Source organism: Diospyros lotus, chromosome 11 (genome assembly GCF_014633365.1).
Source record: "Diospyros lotus cultivar Yz01 chromosome 11, ASM1463336v1, whole genome shotgun sequence".
Classification (NCBI taxonomy): Eukaryota; Viridiplantae; Streptophyta; class Magnoliopsida; order Ericales; family Ebenaceae; genus Diospyros; species Diospyros lotus.
Genome location: NC_068348.1, coordinates 1100629 through 1128007, shown reverse-complemented (window position 1 = coordinate 1128007; position 27379 = coordinate 1100629). Strand labels below are relative to the sequence as shown.

Sequence of the window (27379 nt, the reverse complement as noted above, 5' to 3'; positions counted from 1 at the left end):
AGATCTTTGCAGTTCTGAACCTACAAATTAACTCAAACGTTTCTTTCTTCTCCAATTGAGCTGAAGGCTCTCTCCGATGGCTGCAGTTCATCCCGATCATCATCATCATCAGACACCTAGCAGTAGCAGCACCACCGCCGCTTCTTCCTACATGACTTGCAGAAGAGAAACATTCACCGTATGGATGAAATCTCTTGTCTTTCACGGAAATGGCTGCACCGTCTTCGATTCAAGCGGCGCGATCGTATACCGAATCGACAACTACGACAAGAAGAGCGGCGGGAGCGAGGTCTATCTCATGGATCTCCGAGGCAAAGTCCTCTTCTCTGTGCGACGAAAGGTAAACGGAATCGTTTCGTCAGTTAGGTTCTTCGATCCTAATACCTAATACGGCTTCTTTCGATGCAGAAACTCGGACCGTTCCGGCGTTGGAGCGGGTACAGATGGAGCGGGTCGAGAGTGATGGAGGAGAGGCCGCTGTTTGACGTGAGAAGATACTGCAATATTCTCAAGAGAGACGTGGTTTGCCATGTCAGTTTGGGGACTGGTAAAGCTAGGGCCTGCGGCTACACAATACAGGGATTGGCTGGAAAATTAGAGTTCAAGCTTACAGATAGCCATGGAGGACTTGTTGCCGAGGTATTAGTTCATCTTTTTTATTTATTTATTCTCGTCAAAAACAATGAGAAGTATAGTAAGAAAGTGAAGAAAAATCTAATAAAGGATGTATGATCCACTTCAACAGGGATAGACAAACAGTTTTATTATGAAAAAGTTAAGATCAAATCCACATTTTTGTTCCTACTTTCATGTTTTTTTCGTGTAATTATTTAAATTTTTTATTATTTTGATTAATTTTTCGTTATTTTGATTAATTGCACTCCTATACCTATATTTTTTTAACTAATTTAACCGCTTTATTTTGACTTTTTTTTTTCATTTGGCAATTCGAATTTTTCATTATTTTGAGTACACTTATGTTCTTTTATATTTTCAATTAATTTAAACTCCACATTTTGATGTGAAAAAAAAAAAAAAGATAAAGTGAAATCAGGTTCATGATCGTTAAAGGACAAGGGTTAAATTGACCCGAAAATGCAAGTACAAATGTGTAATCAAAACAATGAAAATTATGAATTATCATATGAAAAAAAATGTCAAAATATAATAGTTAAATTGAGTAGAAAATGCAAATTTAAGGGAGTAATCGACACAATAATTAAAAACTTCTAATCATCACACAAAGAAATGTAAAAATACAAGAACAAAAATCAGAATTTTTTCAAAAATTAAATCAATACAATATTTAGATCTCCATATCCAAATTTCTCAAATACAACCAATTCCTTACTCTATAGGCACTTAAGGCTGTCCAAACTCTTGACTACCATCATCCGTCCCCAAAAAACATCATATTTGAGTCTTTTCCCAGACTATATGGCCCGTGTTGAATTCTAATAACAGATTCAAATATGATGTTTTCCAAAAAGACATCATATTTGATTCAGATTTTTCATTAATTATGAGACAGTTGACTTCAGGATCCAATCATTTGTTGCCTAATTAAATTAAACCAATCATAATGTGATGAGTTTGCGGATTAGTCACCTTCTAATCAAGCAGGTCAGTCTAATCTGATAATGCACAATTGTCCGTACAAGAAGAGTACACACATATATATGTTTATTTTTTTATATTTTGGTCCAAAATTGTTCTATAAAGGTAAATTTTAAGTTTACTAGATTAAATATTAAGATGGCTCTCTACAACTCTTAGTCCTTATCTATCCTCATCTAAGAAGTTGCTAATCGGTTAAACATGACTTTAAAATTTATGGAACTATATAATATATCTAAGACCTTCTCAATGCAAATCTGGATTGATATATATATATATATATATATATATTGTTAAATGGTTTCTAGATTTGGCTATATATATTTATATATATATGTGTATATATATATATATATGCAGGTGAGGAAAAAGCAATTATCGTCAGGGCTTGTGCTGGGAGAAGATGTTCTAAGCTTAGTGGTAGAACCCCAAACAGATCATTCCCTTGTGATGGCTCTTGTAACTGTCTATGGCATAATGGCAGATAAGATATGATCATATGATATTGATTAATTGATACAGGCATATATACATACATAGATACATGATTGAAGCACATACATATATACATACATGAATGAAAGATCAACAAGAGGGTGCGGGTGCAGCAGCCTTGAGACAATCTTCTTTGTTTGTTTGCTCTTTTTCCCTTCTTGTTGTCTCTTTGCAAGATCAAGATGCATGTTCCTTTTCGGTTTAGTTAGGCAGATTAAGGTCCCATCAATCGTTTCAATGTTAATCTGTTCAAAACCTTGGTGCTACGTAACCAGGGAAGTGATATTCAACATACATAGTAAACAACGTAATCTTAGATTGCGTTCTCTTTGCTTTTCAATTTTTAATTTTGAGTTTTGAATTCATTTTCAGTTTTCTATTTTGATAATTTATTTTTAGAAAATTGAAAACGCGTTCTCTTTATCATTTTGAAAAATTATTTTTCAAAACAGAAAATTAGAAAACACGTTCTCTTTGAAATTTTGAAAATATTTTTTTAATGATATTTTATTCAATAAATTTGATTATTAAGTAAATTATAAATATTTAATGTTAATATATTATTAAAAAAATATATACATTTTAAAGTTAATGAATTTTGTAATATTTTTTTCCATTACAATAATAAAATATGAATAAATAAATAAATAGATGTATTTTGAGTTTAGATTTTATTTTGGATGAAAACACTCAAAACAACTTTTTGTTGTTTTGAGTTTTCTTTACAATTTTTTTTTTTTGTTTTCAAAAATGCATTTTTAAAAATAGCAAAGAGAACGCGTTTTCATTATTTTAGAAAACTGAAAACTAAAAATGACTTGAAAATAACAAAGAGAACGCAACCTTAGTGTTTTGATTTTCTAAATAACGTTACTTAATTTATACTAAATAATGCTGATGTGACAACTTAAATATAATAATGTGAGTTCATCTTATCAAGTTGTTGTATTGAAAGAATTAAATGAATAGATATCACATAATCATTATATTTGATTGAATTGTCACATCAACGTTGCTTAGTACTAAGTAGGGTCGGCAATTTTTGACACGACCCGATTACACGACACGACACGACACGGAGTTAAGCGGGTTAGGGTTGGGGCTAATCGGGTTCGGGTCATAAACGGGTCAACCCGTTTATGACACGGTTATTTTCGTGTCTTAGGCGGGTCAACCCGCTTAACCCGTTTAGACACGAAATGACACGTTTAATTAAACGGGTTGACCCGAACACGTTAACACGATTATATACGAAATGACACGTTTAATTAAAAGGGTTACTGGGTTGATTTGAACACGTTAACACGATTATACACGAAATGACACGTTTAATTAAAAGGGTTAGTGGGTTGATCTGAACACGTTAACACGATTATACACGAAATGACACGTTTAAGACTAATTTATAAAAAATAAATTAAAAACAATTATAATATTAAAAAAACTATTATATATTCAAAAAATTTATGATTATAATTTAATATTTATAATTAGTAGATCTAATATGTAAATTTTTAAGTTTTTGAATCTCAAGGTTAAAAAATTTATAAAAATGATATATATATATATATATACATATAGAGAGAGAGAGAGAATTGAGAAAGAGGGTGACAATATTCAAACTATTAATCTCTTGCACTATGAAATAGATATTTGATCAAGAGTTATTCATAATATTTTAGAATTAATAATTAAATTTTCTCCCTTTTAATAGCCTATATGAATGTGTAAGATTGATAATAACTTTATAGTAATACATGGATCAACTCTTAAAAAATTTGCGTAATCAAGTCACAAATATAAATTGTTAAATAATTTAACTTTAAGTTATAAATTTAAATACCAAATAGTTTTAAAATTTAACTATGTTATTTTTTTAAATAAATCTAATATACATATATATTTTATTAGAATTTTTAATAAATTATTGGATTTTTCAATTAAAGAGTCACGAAATTCATTTGGGCAATTATTAGTTGATGTTATATCATTTCTCTAAATTTGATCTCTAATCAACAATTATGAGATATTAGCACTATGGTCAAATCCAATTTGAATTTAATAAAAAAAAGTTTATAATAATTAAGCCATATAATTATTTTAAAAGAAAAAGACAAACCATAAAACTGATAATGTAATCGATGCTTAATGATGACGATAGTTACCAAACACGATAGGTCCCAGCTCATCGATGTTATATGGGAGTGTCATCTGACTACTGTTAGTGTCATCAGGGTGAGGTAGAGAAGTAGCATCGGAGAAACTAGGGAGTAAGACGTTATCTGTGATGATGGGAAGTTCGGAACTCTAATTTGAGTTTGGATCACGTTAAAGATCACGGGCGATTAAAGAGTCACTAAATTCATTTGGGCAATTATTAATTGATATTATATCATTTCTCTAAATTTGATCTCTAATCAATAATGATGAGATATTAACACTATGGTCAAATCCAATTTGAATTTAATAAAAAAAAATTATAATAATTATTTTTTTAATTAATTTATAACAATCAACTCAGTTACATCTATAAATTATAATGATAACTAAAAAATAACTAAATGTATAAAGATTAAAAAAAAAACCATATTAAGAATTCTAAACTTTACAAAATGGATTCATAAACTAAGAGCATTGTAAGAATTTTAGCCTATTATGGTAAAATAATCATGATAGATTAAATTTTGTCACAAAATATATATTTTTTCTACCAATCATAAATTTTTTTCGTGCAAAATTCAAAGAACGAGTAAAGTTGCAACAAACCATATTTTAGATTATTATTTTATTAATTATCATAATTATAAATTATTTTAATGAATTTTAATCAAATAATTAATAATATTATTTATATTTAACAAATAAATATTTCAAAAAATAAAAATAAAAACCAAATTCACCCCCCCACCCAATTTCCTTATTCCCGAAACCCTAATTCCCTAAACTCCCCCCCTTTTTCTCTAATTCTTCCCCCCACTGTCGGCGCCTTCTCCCTCCCTTTCTTTCATTCGTTGCCCTAGCCGGCTAGCCCTACCTCTCTCGCTCCGTCGCACCTCGCCCTCTCCATCGTCGTCGGCTGCTCACCTTCACCATCGCTCGCTGCTCGGTAGGCGGTGGCTCGTCCTCGCCTGCTCGCCTCGCTGCCTCTATCTCCTCTTCCGCCTTCATCTCCCGCCTTGGGTCTTCACCGCCGCCTTTGTCTCCCGCCTCGGGTCGTCGCTGCCGCCTTCGTCTCCAGCCTTCGGTGGCCGTCACCGCCTCCTGATCCGCCTCCAGTCATCATCGCGGCTGCCTCAAGAAACTGTAAGGCTAAACTCCCCCCCTTCGATTTCCCTCTTTGCCTCGGGTCGTCCCTCTTTAGTCTTTGGTTAAGAGTTTGATGATTCCATTTGTTCTAGTCAGTTTGGTAGTTAATTAAGATAAGACTTTTCTTTTTAATTGAATCGTTTCAATTTCTATAGGTATTTGATATTTCAAACCCAAAAAGGGTATTTTACTAGTTATTTGGTTTCTGAAATTTGGTGGGTTTAAAATTCATGGAAATTCTCTGCCATGTGTGATTTTGTAGAAAATTTTTCTGGGCGATGCTGTTGAGGTGAATTCCTAGGAAAACTGGGAAGTTTGAAAATGATTAAATCTCTGATTTCCTTTTGGTTGGCAGAATTGGTTCTATTGGTTCTATTCTCTGTGTCGTATCTTATTAAATTGGAACAATATAGAGAACATTAACATGGCCCTTGCACAAGGATGACATGCACAAATTGAGAAATGGACCAAATTTTAGTTATAAAAAAAAAATTCCTTTTAGCTTTAATGGAATCTTACTATCACATAAAATGGCAGATTCACTTGTTTTTATTTTTTCTTTCCTTGGCAATCTGATGGTGGAAAGATAAATTGCATAGTGTGCTTGAAATTACTTGTATGGATGCTAAGTCATGGGATTCATGGGTATCCATTTGGAAGAACTTATTCTTTAAATGTCATTATTTAAAGAAACATTTAGTACGAGGTCATGTCTATATACAGATGGATCCTGATGGCATTCAAGTTAATCTTGAGTCACAGTCTGTTTCTTCATTAGGCACACATGAAGATGATGATAATGTGATTGAGCTAGAAGAATCAAAAGTTGATGGAACTTCAAAAATGGATAGTAAAGGAAAGCGCAAGAGGAAGTTAACTTCACAAGTGTGGATGTTTTTTGATAAACTAATAGAGAAATCGGTGGATGGAAAGCAAATGTGCAAATGTAAGAAATGCGGTGCCATATTTATTTGTGAAAGCAAGTATGGGACAGGTAATCTTAAACGCCATAGTGAAACTTGTGTTAGAAAAGACATTGCTGATATTGGACAATTGTTGTTGAACAAAGATATGTCAATGAGATGCACCAAATTTGATCCTGATAAGTTTAGAGAGCTGGTTGTGGCTGCCATTGTTATGCATGATTTGCCATTGTCCTTTGTTGAGTATGTTGGTGTTAGGGCATTTTGTTCTTACCTTAATCCTAATGCTACACTTGTCTTTAGAAATACTTTGAAGTCTGATTTGCTAAAAATGTATAAGAAGGAGAAGGATAAGCTGAAATGTGTACTTAAAGAGGCACCAAGAAGGTTGTGTTTGACTTCTGATTTGTGGACTTCTATCACTACAGATGGGTATATTGCTGTTACTGTCCATTTTATTGATAATGATTGGGTTTTGCAGAAAAAAATATTGAAATTTTCTTTTATGCCACCTCCACATAGTGGTGTAGCTTTGAGTGAAAAGGTTGGTTTGATTTTAGAATCAGATTGGGGAATAGAGAAGAAAATATTTTGTGTTACTTTGGACAATGCTTCAGCTAATGATGTTTTTGTTAGCTTATTGAAAAAGAATTTGAACTTAAAAAAGCCACTTGTCTGTAAAGGAGAATTTTTTCATCTCAGATGTTGTGCTCATGTTTTGAATTTGGTGGTGCAAGAGGGATTGAAAGAAATTGATGATTCTATTCACAAAGTTAGGGAAAGTATCAAGTATGTTAGAGGATCCCAAGTGAGAAAACAGAAATTTTTAGATTGTGTGAAGTTTTTGTCTTTGAATGCTAAGAAGGGTTTGAGACAAGATGTTCTTACAAGGTGGAATTCTACTTATCTTATGCTTGAGAGTGCTCTTTTTTACAGACGGGCCTTCAACCACTTAGAAATAAGTGATTCAAATTATAAGAATTGTCCATCTCAATTTGAATGGGATAGAGTTAAGAAAATCAGCAGTTTCTTGAGTGTCTTTTATGACATTACTTGTGTATTTTCGAGGATAAAGTATCCTACTGCTAACTTGTACTTTCCTTCTGTCTTTACGGCATACATGATGTTAAAAGAGCACATGGATTCAGAAGATGTGTATTTGAAAAATATGGCTAATTTGATGATGGCAAAGTTTGAAAAATATTGGTCCGAATTTAGTATGATTTTAGCCATTGCAGTGATACTAGATCCCCGATACAAACTTCAATTTGTGAATTGGGCTTATGAAAAAATGTATGGAGTTGACTCACCACAATTTGACAATGCCAGTTCAAAGTTGCATGAAATTTATGATGAGTACAAAGTGTCTCCATCTCCTACTCCAGTCTCTCAAAGCAAGGATAGTGATTCTAACCAAGAAGAGTCATCATTTAAAAAGGATTTGTTTAAGGTAATATATTATTTTCCCTACTTATTAATTAGGTTGCTTCCATTCCTTTTCGTTTACACGTGGTTGTAAGTACTTATTATTAATTATTTTCATGTTTTAACTTATTAGGAATTTGATTCATTTCGAAGTAAAGATCAAACTCGAACTCAAAAATCACAGTTGGACTTATATTTGGAAGAGGTAAGCATTGATAAAGAAGAAAATTTGGATATTTTATCTTATTGGAAAGCAAATCAATATCGGTATCCAGAACTTGCTTTTATGGCTCGAGATATTTTGAGTATTCCTGTTTCCACAGTTGCTTCTGAGTCCACTTTCAGTACTGGTGGTCGAGTCTTTGATCAGTATCGAAGTTCTCTTAAACCTGAAATAGTGGGAGCACTCATATGCACTAGAGATTGGATGTTTGGAGAGATTGGTGATATTTCTTTCTAGTTTGTTTTACAAAATTTATTATTTTATTTTCTTCATTATTTTTAATGAATGAAAAAAGTTGATGATTAACATATAAATTTTTTTCTTGCAGAAAATTCCGAGTTACATATGGTGGAACTGACTGAAGATATCATTCAATTGGATATTTCTAAGGAAAACACTCATTCAATTCAATGCTCTAATTCTTTAAATGTTGATTAGATTGTGTAATATCTAATTTAGAACATTTTATTTTATTATTGGATGACTGTATTTTATTTTATTGTTGGATGACTGTATTTTATTTTATTGTTGGATGACTATATTTTATTTTGCATATTAGATGACTTTTATTATGTGTTGATTATTGAGTACTCATATTCATATTTTGATAGGTTACACGTGTTTTATTCGTGTTAATAGGTTTTTATTCGTGTTAACGTGTCATGTCTGTTTAATAAGTGGGTTACCGTGTCGTGTCGTGTGTGATAAACGGGTTAAACAGGTTAACAGGTGACACGATATGACACGTTTAATTAAACGGGTTAAACAGGTTAACAGGTGACACGACACGACATGTTTAATTAAACGGGTTAAACGGGTCGTGTCGTGTTACACGTTTAATAAACGTGTCGTGTTCGTGTTTAAGAAATTTGACACGATTATTAAACGTGTCGTGTTCGGGTTAGCCTGATACGTGTTATACGTGTGTCTTGACACGACACGATTATGACCCGCCAACCCGAATTGCCAGCCCTAGCCCTAGTACTAAGTAATGTTGTTTATGTGATTACAACAGATGATATACATAATTAATGGACCTCTGGTGTATTTATGAACAAGAAGTACCAAAACTCTCTAATTGATTTTCTACAAATAAAAATAGACATGAAATTATTGTGAGATGATGGAAAAAGTCGCTCTAATGTCTAAGTTAGACGTAGAGGAATAATAGAATTGAACGAAAGCAAAAGACACTCAAAGATAGTCCAAGATTGTGATTCAAAATGTTTATCTTGAAAGAGAGATCTTCCTCTATTTATAATCATTAATTTGTCAAAGATTAGGTTTCCTCATTTGTTGAAAACTAAGATTAGTTTATTTTAAATAATGGGATTGAAAAAACTAGATTTATCTATGAATATTGCAATTTCTAAATTTAGGAAGGGACACGACTAACTTTATCGGGACTTGGACTGATCGAACTTATTGTTAAACTCAAAAAAATGATCTCAATCAAATTAAATAATTCAACCCTAAGTAGAATTATTTGGTTAATTTTTAGATCTATAAAAGACTCCTTTTTAAGGGTTGACTAAGGTGGAGGGTGCCCTAGTTAAATAAATACACATATACGTGTCCCATGTATTATCTTATGGTGTATCAACAAATATATACATATATATAAACTATAGGATAGTAGGAAGAAGAAAAAGGTTAATAAGGAAGATGGGATACACATATGTATATATGGACAGATACTCTGTCTGGTGGCTTTGAAGCAAAGGAGATTCAATTATTTACAACAGGGCATGCTTCTCTAATACAATAAGAAGATAATTTTGAAGAAGATTGTATTCTGTTCCAATATATATATAGAGCACCTTATGAGCAATATCTGTGGCATTTTGTTGTTGTATCAAGTAAACTAGTGATATAGATAGAACAGAGATAAAATATATCATCAGGTGATCAAAGTGATATGTGATAATAACCAAATAAATAAGTACGAAAGAGGTTCAAGTTTTTTTATGGCGAAGAAAATTATAATTTATAATTAAGACCAAACTATATAGGTTGATGGTAGTTTCGGGGTCAATCACCACACGGTGTTTCGAGATATTAACTTTATGATTTATACTAGGGGTGTGCAATTTTTCGATCTAACCGAACCGACCGAACCGAACCGGCCAGTTCGGTTCGATTATTTAGGTAAGCGGTTTGCGGTTCGGTTTTTAGATTGGTTTATGGCCGGTTCGATTTTGCGGTTCGGTTTGTTCGGCCGCTTAGCCGAAGAAACCGAACCGACCGATTTATAAACGACGTCGTTTCGCACTTAGAACCCATATACCCAACCCGACCCTGGTCTGTCCATTCAATCGAGAAGCTTACCGAGTTCACAGAGAGAGAGAAGAGAGGCGAAATCGGAAACCCTAACCCCCCATTCCGAACCGAACCCCGATGATCACCGTTGCCGTCGCTTGTCGCCTCCGCCTTCCGTCGCCTTCGATTCCTTCGTCGCCTTCACCATCCGCCACCCCTTTCCCTTTGCTGTTAGACATCGACTACTCACATAGGTGACAGGTGAGTCTCATGACTCTCATCGCGTCTCTCTCTTTCTCTTTATCTCTCTCTCTCTCTGAGTCTCTGGTATTTAACTTGTTTGTTGATTTTGCAGATTTTAGCGTCGAATCGTCGATCGTCACCACCATCTGTTTGCTTTCCATCTTCCGTCCACTCCTAGGTATTTTTTGATTTATTTGTTTTGTGGTTTTGGTTTTGATATGCTACTTGCTACGTATTGCTACTCAACAGAGTCACAGACGATAGTTGGAGTTGGTTTGGTTTTGTTGTTTTGTAACTTGATTTTGTTTTGTGGTTTTGAGTCTTTAAGTCTTAACTTCGTGTACACAGTACATTGTTGCGAGTCACTTCACTTATGCTGATCGACCGATTAATTAAAATGTATAGATAGTTGTGGAATTTTTGTGTTTGGTTTGGTTGGGTAGAATTAAATATTTATTTCTTTATTTTGTGTTGTCTTGAGGTTCATTATTAATTTATTGATGAGAAAATACTACATTCCTAATTTGTTAATCAGCTGATAAATATGCATGATTTATGTTAATCTATGTAAAACTGAAAGAACTCACTAGAACTAGAATACATTTAATTAATAGAATACATTTAATTGAAAGAAAAAAACTCACTAGAATTAGAAACTAGGGTTTTCTCTTCTGCTTTATATTTTCTTTTTTGGTTCTCTCTCTCTAGGTTATAATAACATAATACATTTAATTAATAACACTATTTAATTAAGTTATTAATAGTAGAATACATTTAATTAAGTTATTAATAGCAGTAATGGAATGGCTATTTTATTCTTTTGGTATCACCAGTAATGGAATGGCCTTGGAAGGATAACCCCACTAAGATTATCCTTCCGAGGCCATTCAAATAATAGTAATGTTGATAATAGTAATGACAACATTACTATTATTTGAAAGAGACTAATTTTGATAATATTATTGTAATGTAACAGGGAGTATAAGTGTTATTACACTGGTACTTCATTCGAAATGACAGTCTCAACGTCCTTATCTTGCAATGTACGTAAAGTTATACTCCTATATGATATTTTTGTAATTGATTCTTGTTTTCATGTGTTAGGTTTCCTAACTTATGGACATAGATGCCCTTTCCAACTATAATCTTTAGTCTTAAAAAACATTTAAATTAAATTAAAATTACTCTTTAGTCTTTAGTCTTTACTCTTTGTCTTTAGTCTTTAAATACATTTTAATTAAAATTATAATTGTCAATTGTATTAATTTAATTTTAGATGGCAAAAGAAGAAGACATGACTCACACCACAAATATCCCTAGCGTGGATGATAGTTCAAGGCCTGCACCAATAGCACCAACCCAAGATAGCCAACTAGAAAATGATAGAGGTGCAACATCACTTGGGAAGGCAAAGAGAAAACCAATAAGAGCTAGGTCAGAGGTTTGGGATCATTTTACCAAGTTTACAAATTCAGATGGTGAGATTAAAGGGAGATGCAACTATTGTTCTAAGGAGTTCCACTGTGATCCCAAAAAAAATGGGACTACAGCTTTAAGGAATCATATGAGAAATTGTAAGAAACACCCTCATGCATTAGAATCTCGTCAAATGGAATTACATTTTCAATCAACTGCAACAGGGGGTGGGAGAGAGGGTGGTGATAATGTTGCTTCAGTGGTTAATTGAAAATTTGATCAAATGCTCGCAAGAAAGGCTTTAGGTCGTATGTTGATGGTAGATGAGTTACCTTTCAAGTTTGTTGAGCGTGAGGGGTTTAGACACTTTGTGAATGTTATTTGTCCAAAATTTCGGTTTCCTTCACGTTCGACTATGACACGCGATTGTTTTGAGTTATTCAAAGAAGAGAGGTTGAACATGATGAATGAGTTAAAAAATTCTTGTCAAAGAGTTTGCTTAACCACTGACACTTGGACTTCAATTCAAATGATTAATTATATGTGTTTGACAGCACACTATATTGACAATACTTGGATTTTGAAGAAAAAAATCTTAAACTTTTGTCCAATAACTAGTCATAAGGGTGATGCCATTGCTATGGTAATTGAGAAATGTCTCATGGGATGGGAACTTGATAGAGTTTTTACTTTGACAATGGATAATGCTAGTTCAAATGATGTTGCTGTGGCTAATTTCAAGAAAAAAATGGCAAAATAGGACACTAGCATTATGAATGGGCAATATTTGCATATGAGGTGTGTAGCTCACATTATAAATCTAGTTGTACAAAATGGGTTGAAAGACCTAAATGAATCGATAACAAGAGTTAGGGATGCAGTGAGATATGTTAGACAATCCACAGCGAGATTGAGAAAATTCAAACAATGTGCTGAAAAGGAAAAAATTGAATGTAAGGGCTTGTTATCGTTAGACGTTGCAACTAGATGGAACTCCACCTACTTGATGTTAGAGACCGCTCAAAATTTTGAGAAGGTTTTTGAGAGATTTGATGAAGAAGATCATTGTTTTAAACTTGATCTCAGTACAAATAATTGGAATACTGACTTGAACCAAGTTATTACTATTGATGGGAGACCGAAGTCAAAGGATTGGAATAAGGTCAGACTTTTTGTCAAAGTGTTGAAACATTTTTATGAGCTAACTTTGCGAGAATCGGGTTTAATCATATGTCACCTCAAACACATTTTTTCATGAGCTTGGTAAGATGCATTGTCTCTTACAAGGGTGGTTGGAGAGTGACGATTTTGAAATGGTGGAAATGACAATAAAAATGAAAGAAAAGTTTGATGAATATTGGGGAGATCTGTACAAAACAAATAACTTAATTTATATTGCTGTGGTGCTTGATCCGAGATACAAGTTAGAATATATGGAATATGTACTGAAAGAGATGTATCAGGGTGAAAGAGGAGTTGGTGTAGTTTTGTTATTAAAAAATTCCCTATATGCTTTATATGAGGATTATAAGAAAAAGTTGGGACCTCGAGGTGATGTTGGAGAGCCATCTGAAATGTCTACTCCAACTGTTGTGGCGGATAACGAAGATGATTCTGAAAATCCATTTTTTTCTCGCTTTAAAAAATATAAGTGTGGCGGTGGTAGTGGACCTACAATTGTGCCTTCAGAATTGGATAAATATTTCAGTGAAGTATGTGAGCCTCCAGCTAAAGAATTCAACATTTTGAAATTGTGGAAAGCAAATTGTCATAGGTTTCCTATTCTGTCTTCAATGGCTCGAGATGTATTGGCAATTCCAGTTTCTACTGTTGCGTCTGAGTCTGCATTCAGCACTGGGGGTCGAGTACTTGATTCATTTAGGAGCTTTTTATCTCCTAAAGTGGTTGAAAGTTTGATTTGTACCCAAAATTGGCTTCGGTCATCTACCACCCCAATAAGTGTTGAAGAAGACTTGGAGCATGTTGAACAACTTGAAGAAGGTAAATCTCAGTGTTACTCTTTTTAAAATTTATTTAAGAGTTAGTTCAATACATGTTATTTTGATATTAACTAATTCATTTTACTTAATGATTTTAGAATTGTCAAAGGTTATCATAAACGGCAGCAGCTCAACGTCCAATATGAAAATTTAAATTTTTGATTTTGAAGATTGGTCGCATTTGTAAGTATATATGTTTTTTATTTTCTAGTTATATATATTTTAGTTTTTGTAAATCAGTCGTCCATTATAGTTTCATGTGGCAACAGCAATAACAACCCATGATTACAGTAGCTTGGACTTCTGTTCTGTTTTACAAACATAAATAATTGAATATCTTGCTACCTAAAATCAATTAGGCATGGCAATTGTATAGGTCAATTACTGTTGGACATCCAATGGAGTGCTCTCCGTCTCTGATCTAATTATTTCCTCATAGAACTAATGCCTAGTGATGTATGTGCTATGGGGACTATCTAAATAAGGTATTTAAATTCAAGGATTCAGGGATTTGATTGCAAGTTTCCTGAGAATGCCAGATTCTCAGGAAAGTTGTTTTTTATGATGCCATATAAGTTATCAAGGAGTGTAATTTTCAACTTACACTTTGGCATTAATATTTTCACTTCTTCTTCTTCCTCATTTGAGCTTTTCCATTCTTAGATATCTTATATTGCTATCTTCATTTGGTTGATCTTTTCATATTTCCTGTTATAATGCATGTATGTTGTTACACAACAAACTTTCTTTTCATTTTACAAAACCAATTTAAGAGTTTGAAATTGATGAAATCATAAAAATATTTCAATAGCTTCTTATTAACTTTATCTTTCCAATTCAGCGAGAGGCCAAGAAAGGAGAGCAATGCTGAGTCTTCAATGGAGACTACAAGTATTGGAAGCAACAAATCATGGAGTCAACAAAACCTCATGCACACCACTACCGAGCAAAATGAACAAAGTCTCACTAAACTTATCCAGTAATGAGGCAAAAATTTCCAATTCAGGTGAGATGCTCATATTTGAACATTTGAAAAGAGACTTGCCATTTGTTTGCACGCCCCTAATTGATAAGGCATGTTCGCTTCATTTAGGTCAATTTTTAATTTTTTTTGTTGGTCCAACATGGAATAACTTCGGGTTCTTTCCTTTGTCATCCCAATAGATTTTCACTCTGTAGACTCAATTTTCAGAGCTTGCGACGTTTAACAAGGAACTAAGTATGATAATGCAATGTTCATGTTGTCTGAATGCAGTTTGGCCCTTTGGAGTATGATAAATTGATAATGCAGTTCGTGATTGGATTTCTGTTGTTTTAGAGGGCGTTGCACCTAAGAATTATTATTGTCTAGTCCAACTATCACAAGGTAGGTAGAAAACAAATTTGTAAATTGTACTAAAAGAACAATAGCACTGATTATTGTGCTGGCCTTATTGACAATAGCACTGATTTATATTTTTATGTTTATAATTTAACTCTTTTCTCTTTTGTTTAGTTTTGTTCGGTTTGGTTTTGGGTGGGTTTTTGGTTCAGGTATCTCAGTTTTTGTTTAATTCGGTTCAGTTCGATTCGGTTTTAGGTAGATTTTTCCGGTTCGATTGTCGGTTCGGTTAGCTGAAGTTTAAAATCGGTTTGGTCGGTTTCGGTTATTTCGGTTAGCTTAGGGTTCGATTCGGTTCGGTTCGGGTATATACTTAGAGCCGGTTCGGTTCGGTTTACCGAAAATCGATCGGTTCGGTTCAGTTAAACCGATTGCACACCCCTAATTTATACTTTGGGGTTGGCACATTGGAAATTATACTTACAAGAGAAATATATTGTCTCGGGATCTCAACTTTAAGAGCTCCACTTGCAAAAGAAAGAGGCGGGCCTCAGTTCCCAAATTTGACCTCTAACGTTTAAGTTAAGAAAGAAAAAATTGGTTTGACTTCGTAAAGACATGAAATAAAAGTAAACTCGGGTCATATATTGTACATAAAAATGAGTTTCTATCTTTTATAGGACAATTGAGGCGATGTACTTGGAGTAGTCTATGAGATTCTCAAGCTCATATCTCATCAATTTAAGGAGGATTTCCTACACTTGATAAGGATGGGGTAGAATCATGCTATCTATCTCGAAATTTTTGAGATTTGAATTTTTATCTTAGTATTGACATATGTTATTTCTTGGAGAGCTTAAGATAAGAACATGTGACAAGATTAGATTGACTTTATTGATAGGATATTTCAATAATTTCATGGTGTCATATCATAGGTTGCAAAAAAAAGAAAAAAGAAAAAAACTCTTAGCATTATCATGCAAAGTCTTGTTGTTATCTTACCTTGTCATATATAAGCGGCATCCTTGAGGATATTAATAACAAGATCCAAAGCCATGTAATTAATACATGACTCACGCGCTTGATTTCTTACAATATTCATATCACAATATATTTATTTAAATAAGATCCTCTTTTAATTATTAAACACAAATGATGAATCCATGTTAATAAAGTATTTTCTTTAAAATACCTTTTTTGTATTTTGTTTAAGAATTAAAAATTAATTATATTAATAGAATTTGAACTTACCATCTCTAGATAATAACTAATTTTTAAAATAATTTTATTATTATATTAAGACTCATTTTATTTAACTATTACTTTAAAAAATTAAAAAATTAAGTGTAATGTCAAATGTCACTTAATAAACTCTCATTTAAAATTTTTTAAACTTTTTTTTTCTTAGAACGGGTCAATCCTCTAATATCATACAAGTAAACTCTTGGTTTCGACGTTATGACCCATGTCGATAAAATGACGGTAACAAGATTTGAACTCATAATTATTTTTAAATAACTATTAATTTATTAAACAAGTTTCCATCTCTGAAAGTTTTTTTTGATGATTTTAGTTTTTTGTCTCAAAATTCATCTCTATTAGATACGAAAGTAAATTTCGTCTCTAAATTTTCATATAAAACTTTTAATTATTTCTTTTCCGCGTGCATAGTAGTTACTACTCTAATATATATATATATATATATATAAGTAATGTGGTTTAAAATGGAAGATTCTCCCATTAATTAATCTTAATTTCAATAATAATTAGCTAGTTCAATGTTAGTGTACATGTTATAAACATGTGTATCATCTGACCTAATCCAATAAACAATAGCCGTCTAATTAAGTTCAATTTCTTATTTGAATTCAAATGATGTAATGATGTGCATAACATATATATTGATGGTTCTTAATGTATTTTCTATTCATTTAATTATTCGTTCTTGAAATGTTCAACTTCTCACTTCAATTATTTTGGAACATATATATATAGGCACAAGAGTTGTCTTCAATTAACTCCAAGCATAGATAATCTCTCTCTCTTTCAAATGGCTAAGATCTATCCTTCTGCAACCATTGCTTCTTCTTCTTCTTCTTCTTCTTCAAAAAGAGAAACATTTACAATATGGTGGAAATCTCTTGTTGGACGAGGGAATGGGCTCACAGTCTTCAACTCGAATGGCGATATCGTTTATCGCATAGATAACTACGACACCAAGCATAGCAACAAAGCGTATCTCATGGATGTTCAAGGCAAAGTTCTCTACGCCATACGTCGAAAGGTACGCATGAACTTTGAACCATACGTCATCTAAATTTGAATTCAAGACAATTTTAACAGCATTAGTGTCGTTGCTTGTTTGCGAACTCGAGCGAATATTTAGTAATGCTTTGTATGGTTGTTTTGTGCAGAGATTGCAGTTTTCGTCGAGTTGGAATGGCTATAGTTGTAATGATCCTTTGATGAAGGATCAAAAGCCATGGTTTCGAGTCAAGAAGATTAGAAAGCTTCTCGAGAGAGATTCGGGTTTTCGAGTTATCGTTGAATGTAACGAAATTGAAGAAAGGTTTTATCGTGTTGAAAATGAGATCACAAAGAAGTTGGCTTTCAAGATAATAGATGACAAAGAAGAAGTTGTTGCAGAAGTAGGTTTTTTCTAGCTTATACACACGAATTGAATTATGAATCATTATATTCGACCTGAATAAGGGTATTTTGATCATTTTAACGTGTCCAGCCAATAAATTTGACCTCTAGATCGATCCTTAATTGTGCAGGCAAAGCGAAAGGAGAGCTCATCAGGAGTAGTGCTTGGAGAGGATGTGTTGAGTTTGGTGGTGCGGCCTCATGTGGATCATTCCTTTGTCATGGCTCTTGTGGCAGTGCACGGACTGATTCATAACAAAATGTAAAAAGATTTAACAAATTAGGCATTGTTGGCTTCAGTTTAAAGGCCTAAACATAAAAGTTGTACAGAGTTTTGTCCCCAAAATATATATTTTTTTTCGGGGGGTTAAATTCATATTTTGCCCCTGTACTTTTACTTTTATTTTTTTCAGGGGTTAAATTGAAGACATGAATAACAAAAAGGATTAAGGACAATAATGCTATGTAATATATGGACGCAACACCTTACATTTATAGACACACTGAAGACATTAACACATGCTTCAAACGTGACCATGTGGCCTGTGAGGGCTGTCCCTATTGAGGCCAGACTCCTCGCCCTGACAGCTCAAGCCACCAATTATGGCCAAGGAAGCTATTTATTTTGGGGGTGCAGTGGGTTATTATTTGTACTTTTAATAATGGTGAGTGTGTGTGTGTGGAGCACAATAATTGAAAACTTTAGTGGATTTTCAAATCTTAGATTCAGTTTTGTTAATTGGGATTATCGCGTTTGCACAATTCTCGTCGTTCGTATCCTTAATTTTGATAGTGTTATACGCTATTTCCGCATCCTCCCTTTATGGGCCAGGTTCAGCCCAATCACCCAGAGCTCGAAAGATCCCGATGACCTTGTCAAATGAAATTCATACACCACTAAAGCTCGAAGCCTGTAAAACAAGCACCTTGCGAGCTCCTGATTAAACCCCTGGCGAGCTCTTGACGATCGACTAATGGGCTCGCTATAAAACCCTTAGTTCGCTGTACCACCCAAGTCGCTGGCCTAAAACCATCAGCTCGCATAAGTGGTGAAACTGCTGAGAAGTCAGAGGTAGGGTCCGCTCCCTTTACCTGCAGCAGCCCATGCCCTTCGTAATGAGGATCTCACTCCCGATTTTGTATAGACGATAAGGGCTGTTTGTCCCTCATTATACAATTATTGTATTTTTATATGTTATCTAAATTGTAAAAACCCCTCAGTATAAATAAGAATAATAAATATCATGAGGGGAGGGGACAAGGAGAATAATCAGATATCGCCATTTTGAATGAATAATCAGAGTGCGGTTGTGGAGTAGGCATCATTCTGGCCGAACCACGTAAAAAATTTCGGTGTATTGACTCACGTTTGGAACCTTGGTTTTCCTTCCTTCTTCTTGGTATTTTTGGATTTACTCACCGCGACCCAAAACGAATCACGGTTGGCTGAGATTGAACGTCGACAGATAGATAAGATAAATCGTAGGCATGAGCCTTTACTTCACTACACATGACAAGAATTGAACTCACAACCTACTAATACAAATCTGACATATCGCTTGTCTGACCACTCGACTTATACTATAGGGGGTTACATTTTTGTTAATAAGTATTAAGAATTAAAAGTTAAAATTTGTGAATTCTTTACGATTGATTGTTTTCAATTGTAGCTCGAACACAATAATAAATTTATTGACTAAAAATTTCGTTGTCAAGCTACTTGGACTATGTAAGAAAGAAAAACGATTAAATGCGTAAATACTCTGATACTTAAGTTAGATACTAAAGACTTGAATGTCATATTAAAACCAATATCAGATGCATATCTCTTTTGGAATAAGAGTTCCTCAATTTATAAATAAACATGGAGTCTTTTGAGATTTACTAGAATTAGTATCCTTATGAATGATATTTATTTTGACATTTTGAGATTCATTAAAATTAAGATTTTTAATGTCTATCCTTTTAGCTTTCGAAGTACTTTTTGAATGTTGAAGTCTCTTCCCCCTCCTCTCTCCCCCCAAATCAAGGGGAAATGCTTCGAGTTGGAGCTTAGTTATAATATTTGGGAAACCTGGTGTACCAATTTTCAAAAATTCGAGAGGGTCTAGGTCTCCCAATGACAAGTTTTTAGTTGACCAAAAAGGTCTCCCAGTGTTTCAATCTCTAGGAGACCATTGCTGATTTATCCCGTAAATTTGCCTCATTGGCCTGTAGGGATGGCAATTGCAACCGAAATTATGGGGAACCGAATCGGTCAATGCAGTTAAAACTATTTGACTGGGTAATAATTTAGTTTGGGAAAAAATCGAATACTGTTTCAATGGGTATGATTTAGTTATGATTTTCACTAAATATAAATCAAAACCTGAACTGAAATCGAATCGAATGTGTGGGTAACCAAATCGAACTAAATCGAACCGAATATATATATAATATATTTATTTATTTAATATATTATATATACACATAATATATATATTGACTAATGCATTTTTTTAGAAGTATTTTAACTAATACATTATAAATATATAAAATATTTAACATTTATAAAGTAATTAACAAATAAAAATAAAACTTAATCTTAAATAATTTTATTTTAATCAATCAAATAATTATATCTAAGAAGTTTGAAGTTAATTTGTAACTTTATGCAAGAAGAAGATAACTTTATTAGAGTTTATTTTTGTTTATTGTGGAGTTATCAATTTTTTTTTATGAATGTTATTTGCAAGAGTTTGTCTTTGTTTGTTGGTATGAATCAAACTAAAAAAAATCATGATTAAAACCGAAACTGAATGATTTGGTTATGGTTTTTAATTTTTAAAAACAATGGATAATGGTTTGGTTTTGATTTTGGTTTTAGTAGTTTAAGCTTAATTTGATTATAATTTTGATAAAAATTGAAATCAAACCGAATGATTGACAACTCTATTGGCCTGAATAATAATTTTGGGCCTTGGTTTTTTCTGGGTTTTAAGCATGACACATCACCAATTAATGTAGTTTGAGAGACATACAGAAATGTGAATGGAAAGAATTAATGCGCACAACTATTAGTAAAGTGACAAACTACTCTGAGATAATATGAACAAAATGGATCATACCAACAAGAGCTATATTTCATAATTTTATGAACTATCAAGACGGGAAAACAAATAACATTTGAAAGAACAAAAGAAGGAACCAACAAAAGACCAAGCAAAAAACAAACTAAAAACAGAAGAAAGAACAAGAGAAACAAAGAACCTGTATCAGTCACCATTGCACCGGAGCTTCCCAGTTTGGCGGTTTTGTAGGCGAAAATTTACTGCCTACTCTTCGCGCTCTTGAGGCTGCGCACTTTCATCACCAGCTGTTGCCTCTCGCCTTCTACCTCTGCAAACTTCAGACTTATTTCTGAATATCTCTCCTGCATTTCTTTTAGATCACTTTCCATTGATTTGTTCCTCTCCCTCAGTAATTCCATTTCGTTCAGTAATTTGTCAAACTTCCATTCATCTCTGGCATTTGGACCACAGGCAACAAGCGGGATATCAATAAATTGATTAGAAGAGGATCGAGGATCGGTTTTCTGGAAATGGTCTTCTAGGGACTGACTCAAAGAAACACAAGTAAATTGGAGTGAATCGTACCTTTCTATCATAGGTTTATCCCCTTCATCTGTGCTACCATTCAAGCTACTGTCCCCAGAATTATTAGCTACCTGCGTCAGAGATGAATAATTGCCTGAATTGTAGTTCAACTACGACGTGCATAGTGCTGTGAATACCTATATTCTATTAGAAAATGGATAATTCAATCAAACAAGCTACAAGATGCTAACCTTGTGGACCTCATAAAAAGTGGCACCATGACTCAGTTCTTCCAGTCTCGTTTCTAGCTCTTGGATCCTATTCTGAAGATCTTTCTCCTTCTCTAAGAACGAATTCGTCGAGGTTTCAAGAGCAGTTTCCTTCAAATTTATCTGACCCTGGTCGGCCAACATTTTCTCATTGTCAGTACAGTACAAAAGTCAGAACTTATTCAGCCATTTCTGGTTAATGCAACAAGCAAACGGTTTTCAAGCGGCCAAAGTATATACCAACTTTGGATGACATTAAAAATGATTGAGCTACTGAAAAAACGAATTTTTACTCCTTTTAATGATGGTTAATGCAACGATCTGGTGGCAAAGATATTTAGTATTGTGTTGTTCAACAAACTATAGTTTTCAGGCAGTGCTAGCTGGTAAGTTATGGTTCAAACATTTTTGTTAATGTGCTCCATACCGTAGAAACTTTACCTCAAGCAGTTGTATTTTGATCTGCAAATCCCCAATCAACCCACTGTCATCGTCTTTCAGCTTGTTCTCTAAATAGCTACACGCTTCCGCTGTCTTCTTCAGTTCATCTTTTAACTGAGATACCTCATTCCTCAGTTTCTCTTTCTCCATTTCACCCTCAAACTTGAGTTCATCACACTGAGATTTGAGAGTCTCCAACTCCAGTTGCAGGTCTCCTATTACTGACTCCTTTTCATCCTTTAGATTCCTCAGAGCAATTAGTTCCTCCATTGACTTCTCCGCTTCCTTTTCCAGCAGATCGATCACAGTTTTCATCTCGTTTCTTTCAATGTTTGCTCTTTGTAGCAGTGTTCCAGTTTCCTTGTTTGATATCGTCATCTGTTCCAGTTTACCTTTCAAAATTTCTCTTTCCTCCACTTCATCAGAAAGGTTTTTGTTCTCTGTTTGCAGCCTATCGATCTCCGTTCTGAGCATTAGCATCTCCTGTGAGAGAACTCTATGAGTGTCTTCTGCTTTCTTCTTTCCATCTTCAAGCTGATTGGACTTGGCTTTAATTTCTGATTGCATCTCCTCTATTTGGTCTACCTTTAAGCTTATTTGAGTAGAAAGCTCATGCAATTTTACTTCGCACTGATCCCTGACAGACTGGAGCTCTTCCTTCTTTCTCTGAAGCAATTCTTCTAGATGACTTTTTCGCAGCTGGAGTTCACTGGCTTCTTGTAGTGCTTTTGTAGCCAGCTTCTCATTTTCTCTAAAATCAGATTCCATTTGCATCCATAGCATTCTAAATTCCTCCTGTAGCCTCTCGGCTCTATTAACATTTTTCCATCTCATCGTTCTCAAGGCTTCTTCAGCTCGCATAGCTCTCTGTTCCTGCTCAACTTTGGCAAGTGAGAGAATTTCCAGATCAGCTTCAAAACCTTGTGCCTGCTTGTCCAGTTCCTCTTCCAAATTATTGGCATGAGCTTCTAGATTACTGATGGTGGCCAAGCAGTTGGATAATTCATTTGACGTCTTCTTAAGTTGACTTTCCAAGCTTTCAATCAGTGTTTCAAATTCATTTGCAGTAGTGTAAGAAGGTGAACATTCGTATTGCATCTTCAGCTGTTCTTGCAGTTGACTTTGCTCCAGTTTATATGAAAGATCATGGTTTTCCTGCTTCAAGATCTCATAGTCAAGAACAAGTTGCTCCATCTGCATTTCGAGCTCATCTTTATCTCTCCTACAGATCTCTAATTCATCATACAGGTCTGTGATCTTCTCCTCAAGCACATGTGCTTCCTTGGCATCAATATGATCGTTAACAAGCTCTTCTAGGGCTTTCTGCTCTTCATCATCATCTGTTTCAGACTTGGAGTTAGTTTCATGCCATTCTCCACCATTTTCAGTGGCTGTGGATATGTTGGAAAGGTTGAATATTTCCCTGTTCTTCTGCTCCAACATTTCATCTAGATCACGTACTGCAAGAATCAACTCTGAGTTTGATTCTTGTGTCTTCTGAAGTTGTATCTGAAGATTGGAATTAAGGTCCTTCTCATAACTAAGTTCTTCCCTGAGTTCTTCAAGTAAAGAATGGGGATCCCCGTCCTCAAACTTTAACTTATTTTTAGCTTTTGCCTCATCTTTACGTTTCTTGAAGGCCTTGAGATTTTTACATTCTTCCTCGAGAGCATCTCTCTCTTCTTTCAGGTTAACAACTTCTCTAAACAGATCCTGTCCCTTTTTGGTCTCTCTCACAACTTGCTTTCTCAACGTTTGGAGCTCCAAATCCGACATTTCTGCCTGTCTAGACAAAGCAGCAAGCTCAGCTTTGAGCTTTTCAATCACAAGCTCTGCAGCCACTTGAGACTTCTCTCCAGGACTGCTTGATGAATCATCTGTACTGGCTTCAGGAGCAGAAGCTGCTAACCACTCCCACTGTGATCTCTGTTGCTCTTCATGTACTGTTATAGAGACATCAGAAGTTGTTTCCTGTAGCATTGGAACATGCCTAACAGATGACAGGAAACTTGTTTCCTCCAGGCAGACATCGGTATTCTTCAGTCCAAATTCTCTAGGGGTGTCAAGCCCAGAGCTGCTCCCAGAACTTGAAATTGTAAGATCAGTTCCGCTAGATCCCAGGCAGTTATTCAACTCAGCAATATGTGATATCGCCTTACTGAGATGCTGATCCTACAGATAATGAAACAAACAATGTATTCTTATCAATTGCTGTGTTTAAAAGTAGTAGTTCTGAGGGTAGAAAACTACAGCATTTATGGAAATATCATCTTGCATGAGTTCTTTATATGACAATCAAATAAATACTTTCACAACCTCAACCTCTTTCTCAAAGAAAAAAATCTAAAACAAAAAAGAAAGTGGAATCTCTGCCTAAATGGGGCGAGCCTTACTTCAGTAGAATTGCTTTCAACCGTTTCATATGCGTCACCGATGCTAAATTGTGCCCTCAAGGTTCTATTGGTGGAATCAACTTTTTCATTTTCGGTTTCCTCTGCCTCACTGCAAATACTTAAAAGCGAAGATAAGGAGTCAAAAATAGCTAGAAGCCGATTCACAACTCAGAAGAATAAAAAAGAAGAATAATAAACTTGTTTTTACCTTTGATCGGTATTTTCCTGTAACCTCTGAATTGAGACCTGTTATGAAAGCGATAACTACACATGATTAGGAAAGCCTGGAGCAAATGGGTTGTACAAGTGCACTTCAAAAATACATCACATTCAGAATATTAACCAAGTTTTCAAGCACAGGTCTGCAAAATTTGGAAGAAATGCATTTTTGGGAGAGAGAGAGAGAGCTGACATGCAAAACGCCATTAGATTTTGAGTTGTTGAGAGGGAGAGAGACAGAGGAAAGCTTAGTGGCCTCGGCATAGCTCGCTAAATCAATTGAAACTTCTCCAAGAAGGCCAGCTTTAGATGATCTCTACAAAAATTCAGGAACCAACCATTATATTTTTCATAAGCTCACTCGGAACGAAAGTAAAGAAAATATATTCATAGAGTTGAGGCAGTTCATACAGTTGATACTATCAAGTTGTAGATTTTCTCACGAATCCTCCCTGTTTTTGGCTCCCGAAAGAACTTGACAGTTTCCTCGACTGGATGTTCCCAATGACAGCTTCCATCCTGAATTGCTGCTTTCTCCAACCTCGCCGTCGGCTTTCCGACATCCGCAGGAACCGCAAATATCATCAATGCATTCTCTCCCACCTGTGGCAACTAAACACACAAAACAACCCCATTATCCCCAAATTCACTGTTTGGATCCGAAGAAAATACATGAAAACAGAAGAAAATATCTGGCAGATTCTCAAAAACCTAGAGAATAGAAATTTCCCTCCAATCAATTCATCTTTCATAGCCGCATTATCACAATTCTAATCTACTTTGTTTCTTCTCAAATTTTCAGCACATACAAACAGGGGCCAAGTTTCCAGTTCTCCAATCACATTGCCTGAAACAATGGCTTCCACATTCTGAACCCCCGATTACCAAGAATTTGAAGCCTCACTGTAGCTGTTTAATTAATTATCTGAATGAACACACATACACTCACAAACAAACACAATGAGGTTTTGACCAAATGCAAACCGCATAAATTGGAGGTACCTGTGTTGCATGGAACTGTAATCTGAACACAACCTTGGTCTTGTTCTTCTCGCCCCTCCATCTCCCCGATTTGAACATCTTCTCCCCCAGGCCTCACTTCCACATCTCCTTCCTCTTAAAATTCAACGCTTCCCGGAGCTCACTTAGTCGGAGCTCCGGCGAACCAGCCGGAAAGTAAGCATTTCACTCCATAAATCACCAGTTTTCTCAAAATGCACAGGAATCCAGTTCAACCTTCAACGACAGAGCCGCAAACAGAAATTTAGCTAGAGAGAGAGGCAAGAGCGTAATCACTTGAAATTCGGTTGACTCCAGTAGTAAACCTACGAGCGAAATCGACTGTTTCAGAGATGTTTCCAACATTCAATGCTTGAAGATTTAATTGAAGAATCAGCGAAGTACATAGCCAGCAGATCTGAGGAGATTTCGCCTCTCTCTCTCTCTCTCCACTGTCTATGCTCTGTTCGTTCCTTTGATTCTCTCTCTCTCTCTCTCTCTCTCTCTCTGTGTATCCGCGTGGAAACTCTGCTCATTGAAAGAGATGAGACGACTGACATTTCTTTTTATTTATTTAATAATTAATTAATCCCATAAATAATGATGATTAAGACTTAATAAATATGTTTATTATTTATTTAAGAATTTCCCGGAAATCGATGGTTTGTATTATCTTTATTATTTAATTATTATTATTATTTATGAGTTGGCGTGAGACGGTAGAAGAAGAAATTTTAGTACAGAAACAGAATTAGAAAGAAGAAACTTCGGCCGGTTGGATCAAAGGTTGAAGATACCGAAGCAGCAGGTAATAGGTTTGAATATTCATTCATTTGTCTGAATGTGTGCCCTCTTTTATTGTCACCTTCTTTGACTTAATTACCCCTGTCTTCTTTTGCAGCCTTCCGCCTGGCTGGGTAAAATTTTAGTTTAATCAGAATAATTTAATTAAATTAATTAAAATTATCCATTTGATTCAAATTAAGAATTAATTTAGTATAATTTTTAAATTTAATAATTTTAATTTAATTTTTATATTAAAAAAATTAAAATAAATAAATTGACCAAAGTTGCCAAGACATATCTTTGACCAATATTTTAATTATTTCTATTTAGTTTTGTCGGTTGTTTAGGGTTTTTGGATTTTTTTTCAGTCTTTTCGACCAGTTTTGTTTTATTATATTTGTTCAATTTTTTAATTTTTAGTTTGTTATTTTTGTTCAATTTTGAAACATGTAGGATTATTTCAATTTTAGTATTTTAATTCAATTTAGTCAATCGAATGCTCATTCCTAGGCCTTTTCCCGTATTTCTTTTTATTTTATTAAAAATTTCATCTAATTTTCAAGTAATTTAATTTTTTTAGGTACATTTTTGGTGGCCTATTTTTAATATATTTACAATTCTCGTAATTCTTTTTAAAGATTTTTAAAATTGTTCAGATCACGTAAAAATTAGTATATTTACCCACTCTTTTGATGACTCGTATGTTATATATAATACTTAACGGTAATATTATCAACGTAAGTATTGTTAATTATGACACCACAAGAGCTTGATCATTAAAACTACTTATAAGTAACTGAGTTGAGTTAGGACATGATAT

At 34.2% G+C, this 27379-nt stretch overlaps 3 protein-coding genes and 1 non-coding gene across 5 annotated transcripts; 3 read left to right on the top strand and 1 right to left on the bottom strand.

Annotated features, from left to right (window-relative positions):
• LOC127813341 (protein LURP-one-related 3-like) lies at nucleotides 1-2436 on the top strand. Its single transcript, XM_052354279.1, has 3 exons — nucleotides 1-340; nucleotides 409-639; nucleotides 1978-2436. The coding sequence occupies exons 1-3, from the start codon at nucleotides 77-79 to the stop codon at nucleotides 2110-2112; spliced, it is 630 nt and encodes a 209-aa protein (XP_052210239.1). The 5' UTR covers nucleotides 1-76; the 3' UTR covers nucleotides 2113-2436.
• Nucleotides 2437-5789: 3353 nt separating this feature from the next.
• On the top strand, nucleotides 5790-5895 carry LOC127813788 (U6 spliceosomal RNA). The gene has a single exon (XR_008026194.1). It is a non-coding gene; the product is annotated as a U6 spliceosomal RNA (small nuclear RNA).
• Nucleotides 5896-17266: 11371 nt separating this feature from the next.
• Nucleotides 17267-18238, top strand: LOC127813342 (protein LURP-one-related 4-like). The gene is made up of 3 exons (XM_052354280.1): nucleotides 17267-17512; nucleotides 17643-17876; nucleotides 18009-18238. Exons 1-3 carry the CDS (start codon nucleotides 17279-17281, stop codon nucleotides 18141-18143), a joined length of 603 nt encoding a protein of 200 aa, XP_052210240.1. The 5' UTR covers nucleotides 17267-17278; the 3' UTR covers nucleotides 18144-18238.
• Nucleotides 18239-20908: 2670 nt separating this feature from the next.
• Nucleotides 20909-26296, bottom strand: LOC127813337 (uncharacterized). Of its 2 annotated transcripts, none has more exons than XM_052354267.1 (9): nucleotides 25777-26296; nucleotides 25186-25386; nucleotides 24968-25090; nucleotides 24764-24801; nucleotides 24556-24673; nucleotides 22163-24334; nucleotides 21704-21850; nucleotides 21513-21583; nucleotides 20909-21380 (listed from the first exon to the last, which is right to left on the bottom strand). In XM_052354267.1, the coding sequence occupies exons 1-9, from the start codon at nucleotides 25852-25854 to the stop codon at nucleotides 21185-21187; spliced, it is 3144 nt and encodes a 1047-aa protein (XP_052210227.1). In that variant the 5' UTR covers nucleotides 25855-26296; the 3' UTR covers nucleotides 20909-21184. The 2 variants fall into 2 exon arrangements, with proteins under 2 accessions (XP_052210227.1, XP_052210228.1); XM_052354268.1 differs by having other exon boundaries at nucleotides 24556-24664.
• Between the last annotated feature and the right edge of the window lie 1083 nt (nucleotides 26297-27379).

Coding starts and splice junctions, on each gene's coding strand:
- LOC127813337 (XM_052354267.1), bottom strand. CDS start 25,854: ATGTTCAAATCGGGGAGATGGAGGGGCGAGAAGAACAAGACCAAGGTT. Junction 24,802..24,967: donor AATCTAATGGCGTTTTGCAT/GTCAGCTCTCTC, acceptor CTTTCATAACAG/GTCTCAATTCAGAGGTTACA. Junction 21,584..21,703: donor CTTTTTATGAGGTCCACAAG/GTTAGCATCTTG, acceptor TCTCTGACGCAG/GTAGCTAATAATTCTGGGGA.
- LOC127813341 (XM_052354279.1), top strand. CDS start 77: ATGGCTGCAGTTCATCCCGATCATCATCATCATCAGACACCTAGCAGT. Junction 341..408: donor TCTTCTCTGTGCGACGAAAG/GTAAACGGAATC, acceptor CTTTCGATGCAG/AAACTCGGACCGTTCCGGCG. Junction 640..1,977: donor ATGGAGGACTTGTTGCCGAG/GTATTAGTTCAT, acceptor ATATATATGCAG/GTGAGGAAAAAGCAATTATC.
- LOC127813342 (XM_052354280.1), top strand. CDS start 17,279: ATGGCTAAGATCTATCCTTCTGCAACCATTGCTTCTTCTTCTTCTTCT. Junction 17,513..17,642: donor TCTACGCCATACGTCGAAAG/GTACGCATGAAC, acceptor TGTTTTGTGCAG/AGATTGCAGTTTTCGTCGAG. Junction 17,877..18,008: donor AAGAAGAAGTTGTTGCAGAA/GTAGGTTTTTTC, acceptor TTAATTGTGCAG/GCAAAGCGAAAGGAGAGCTC.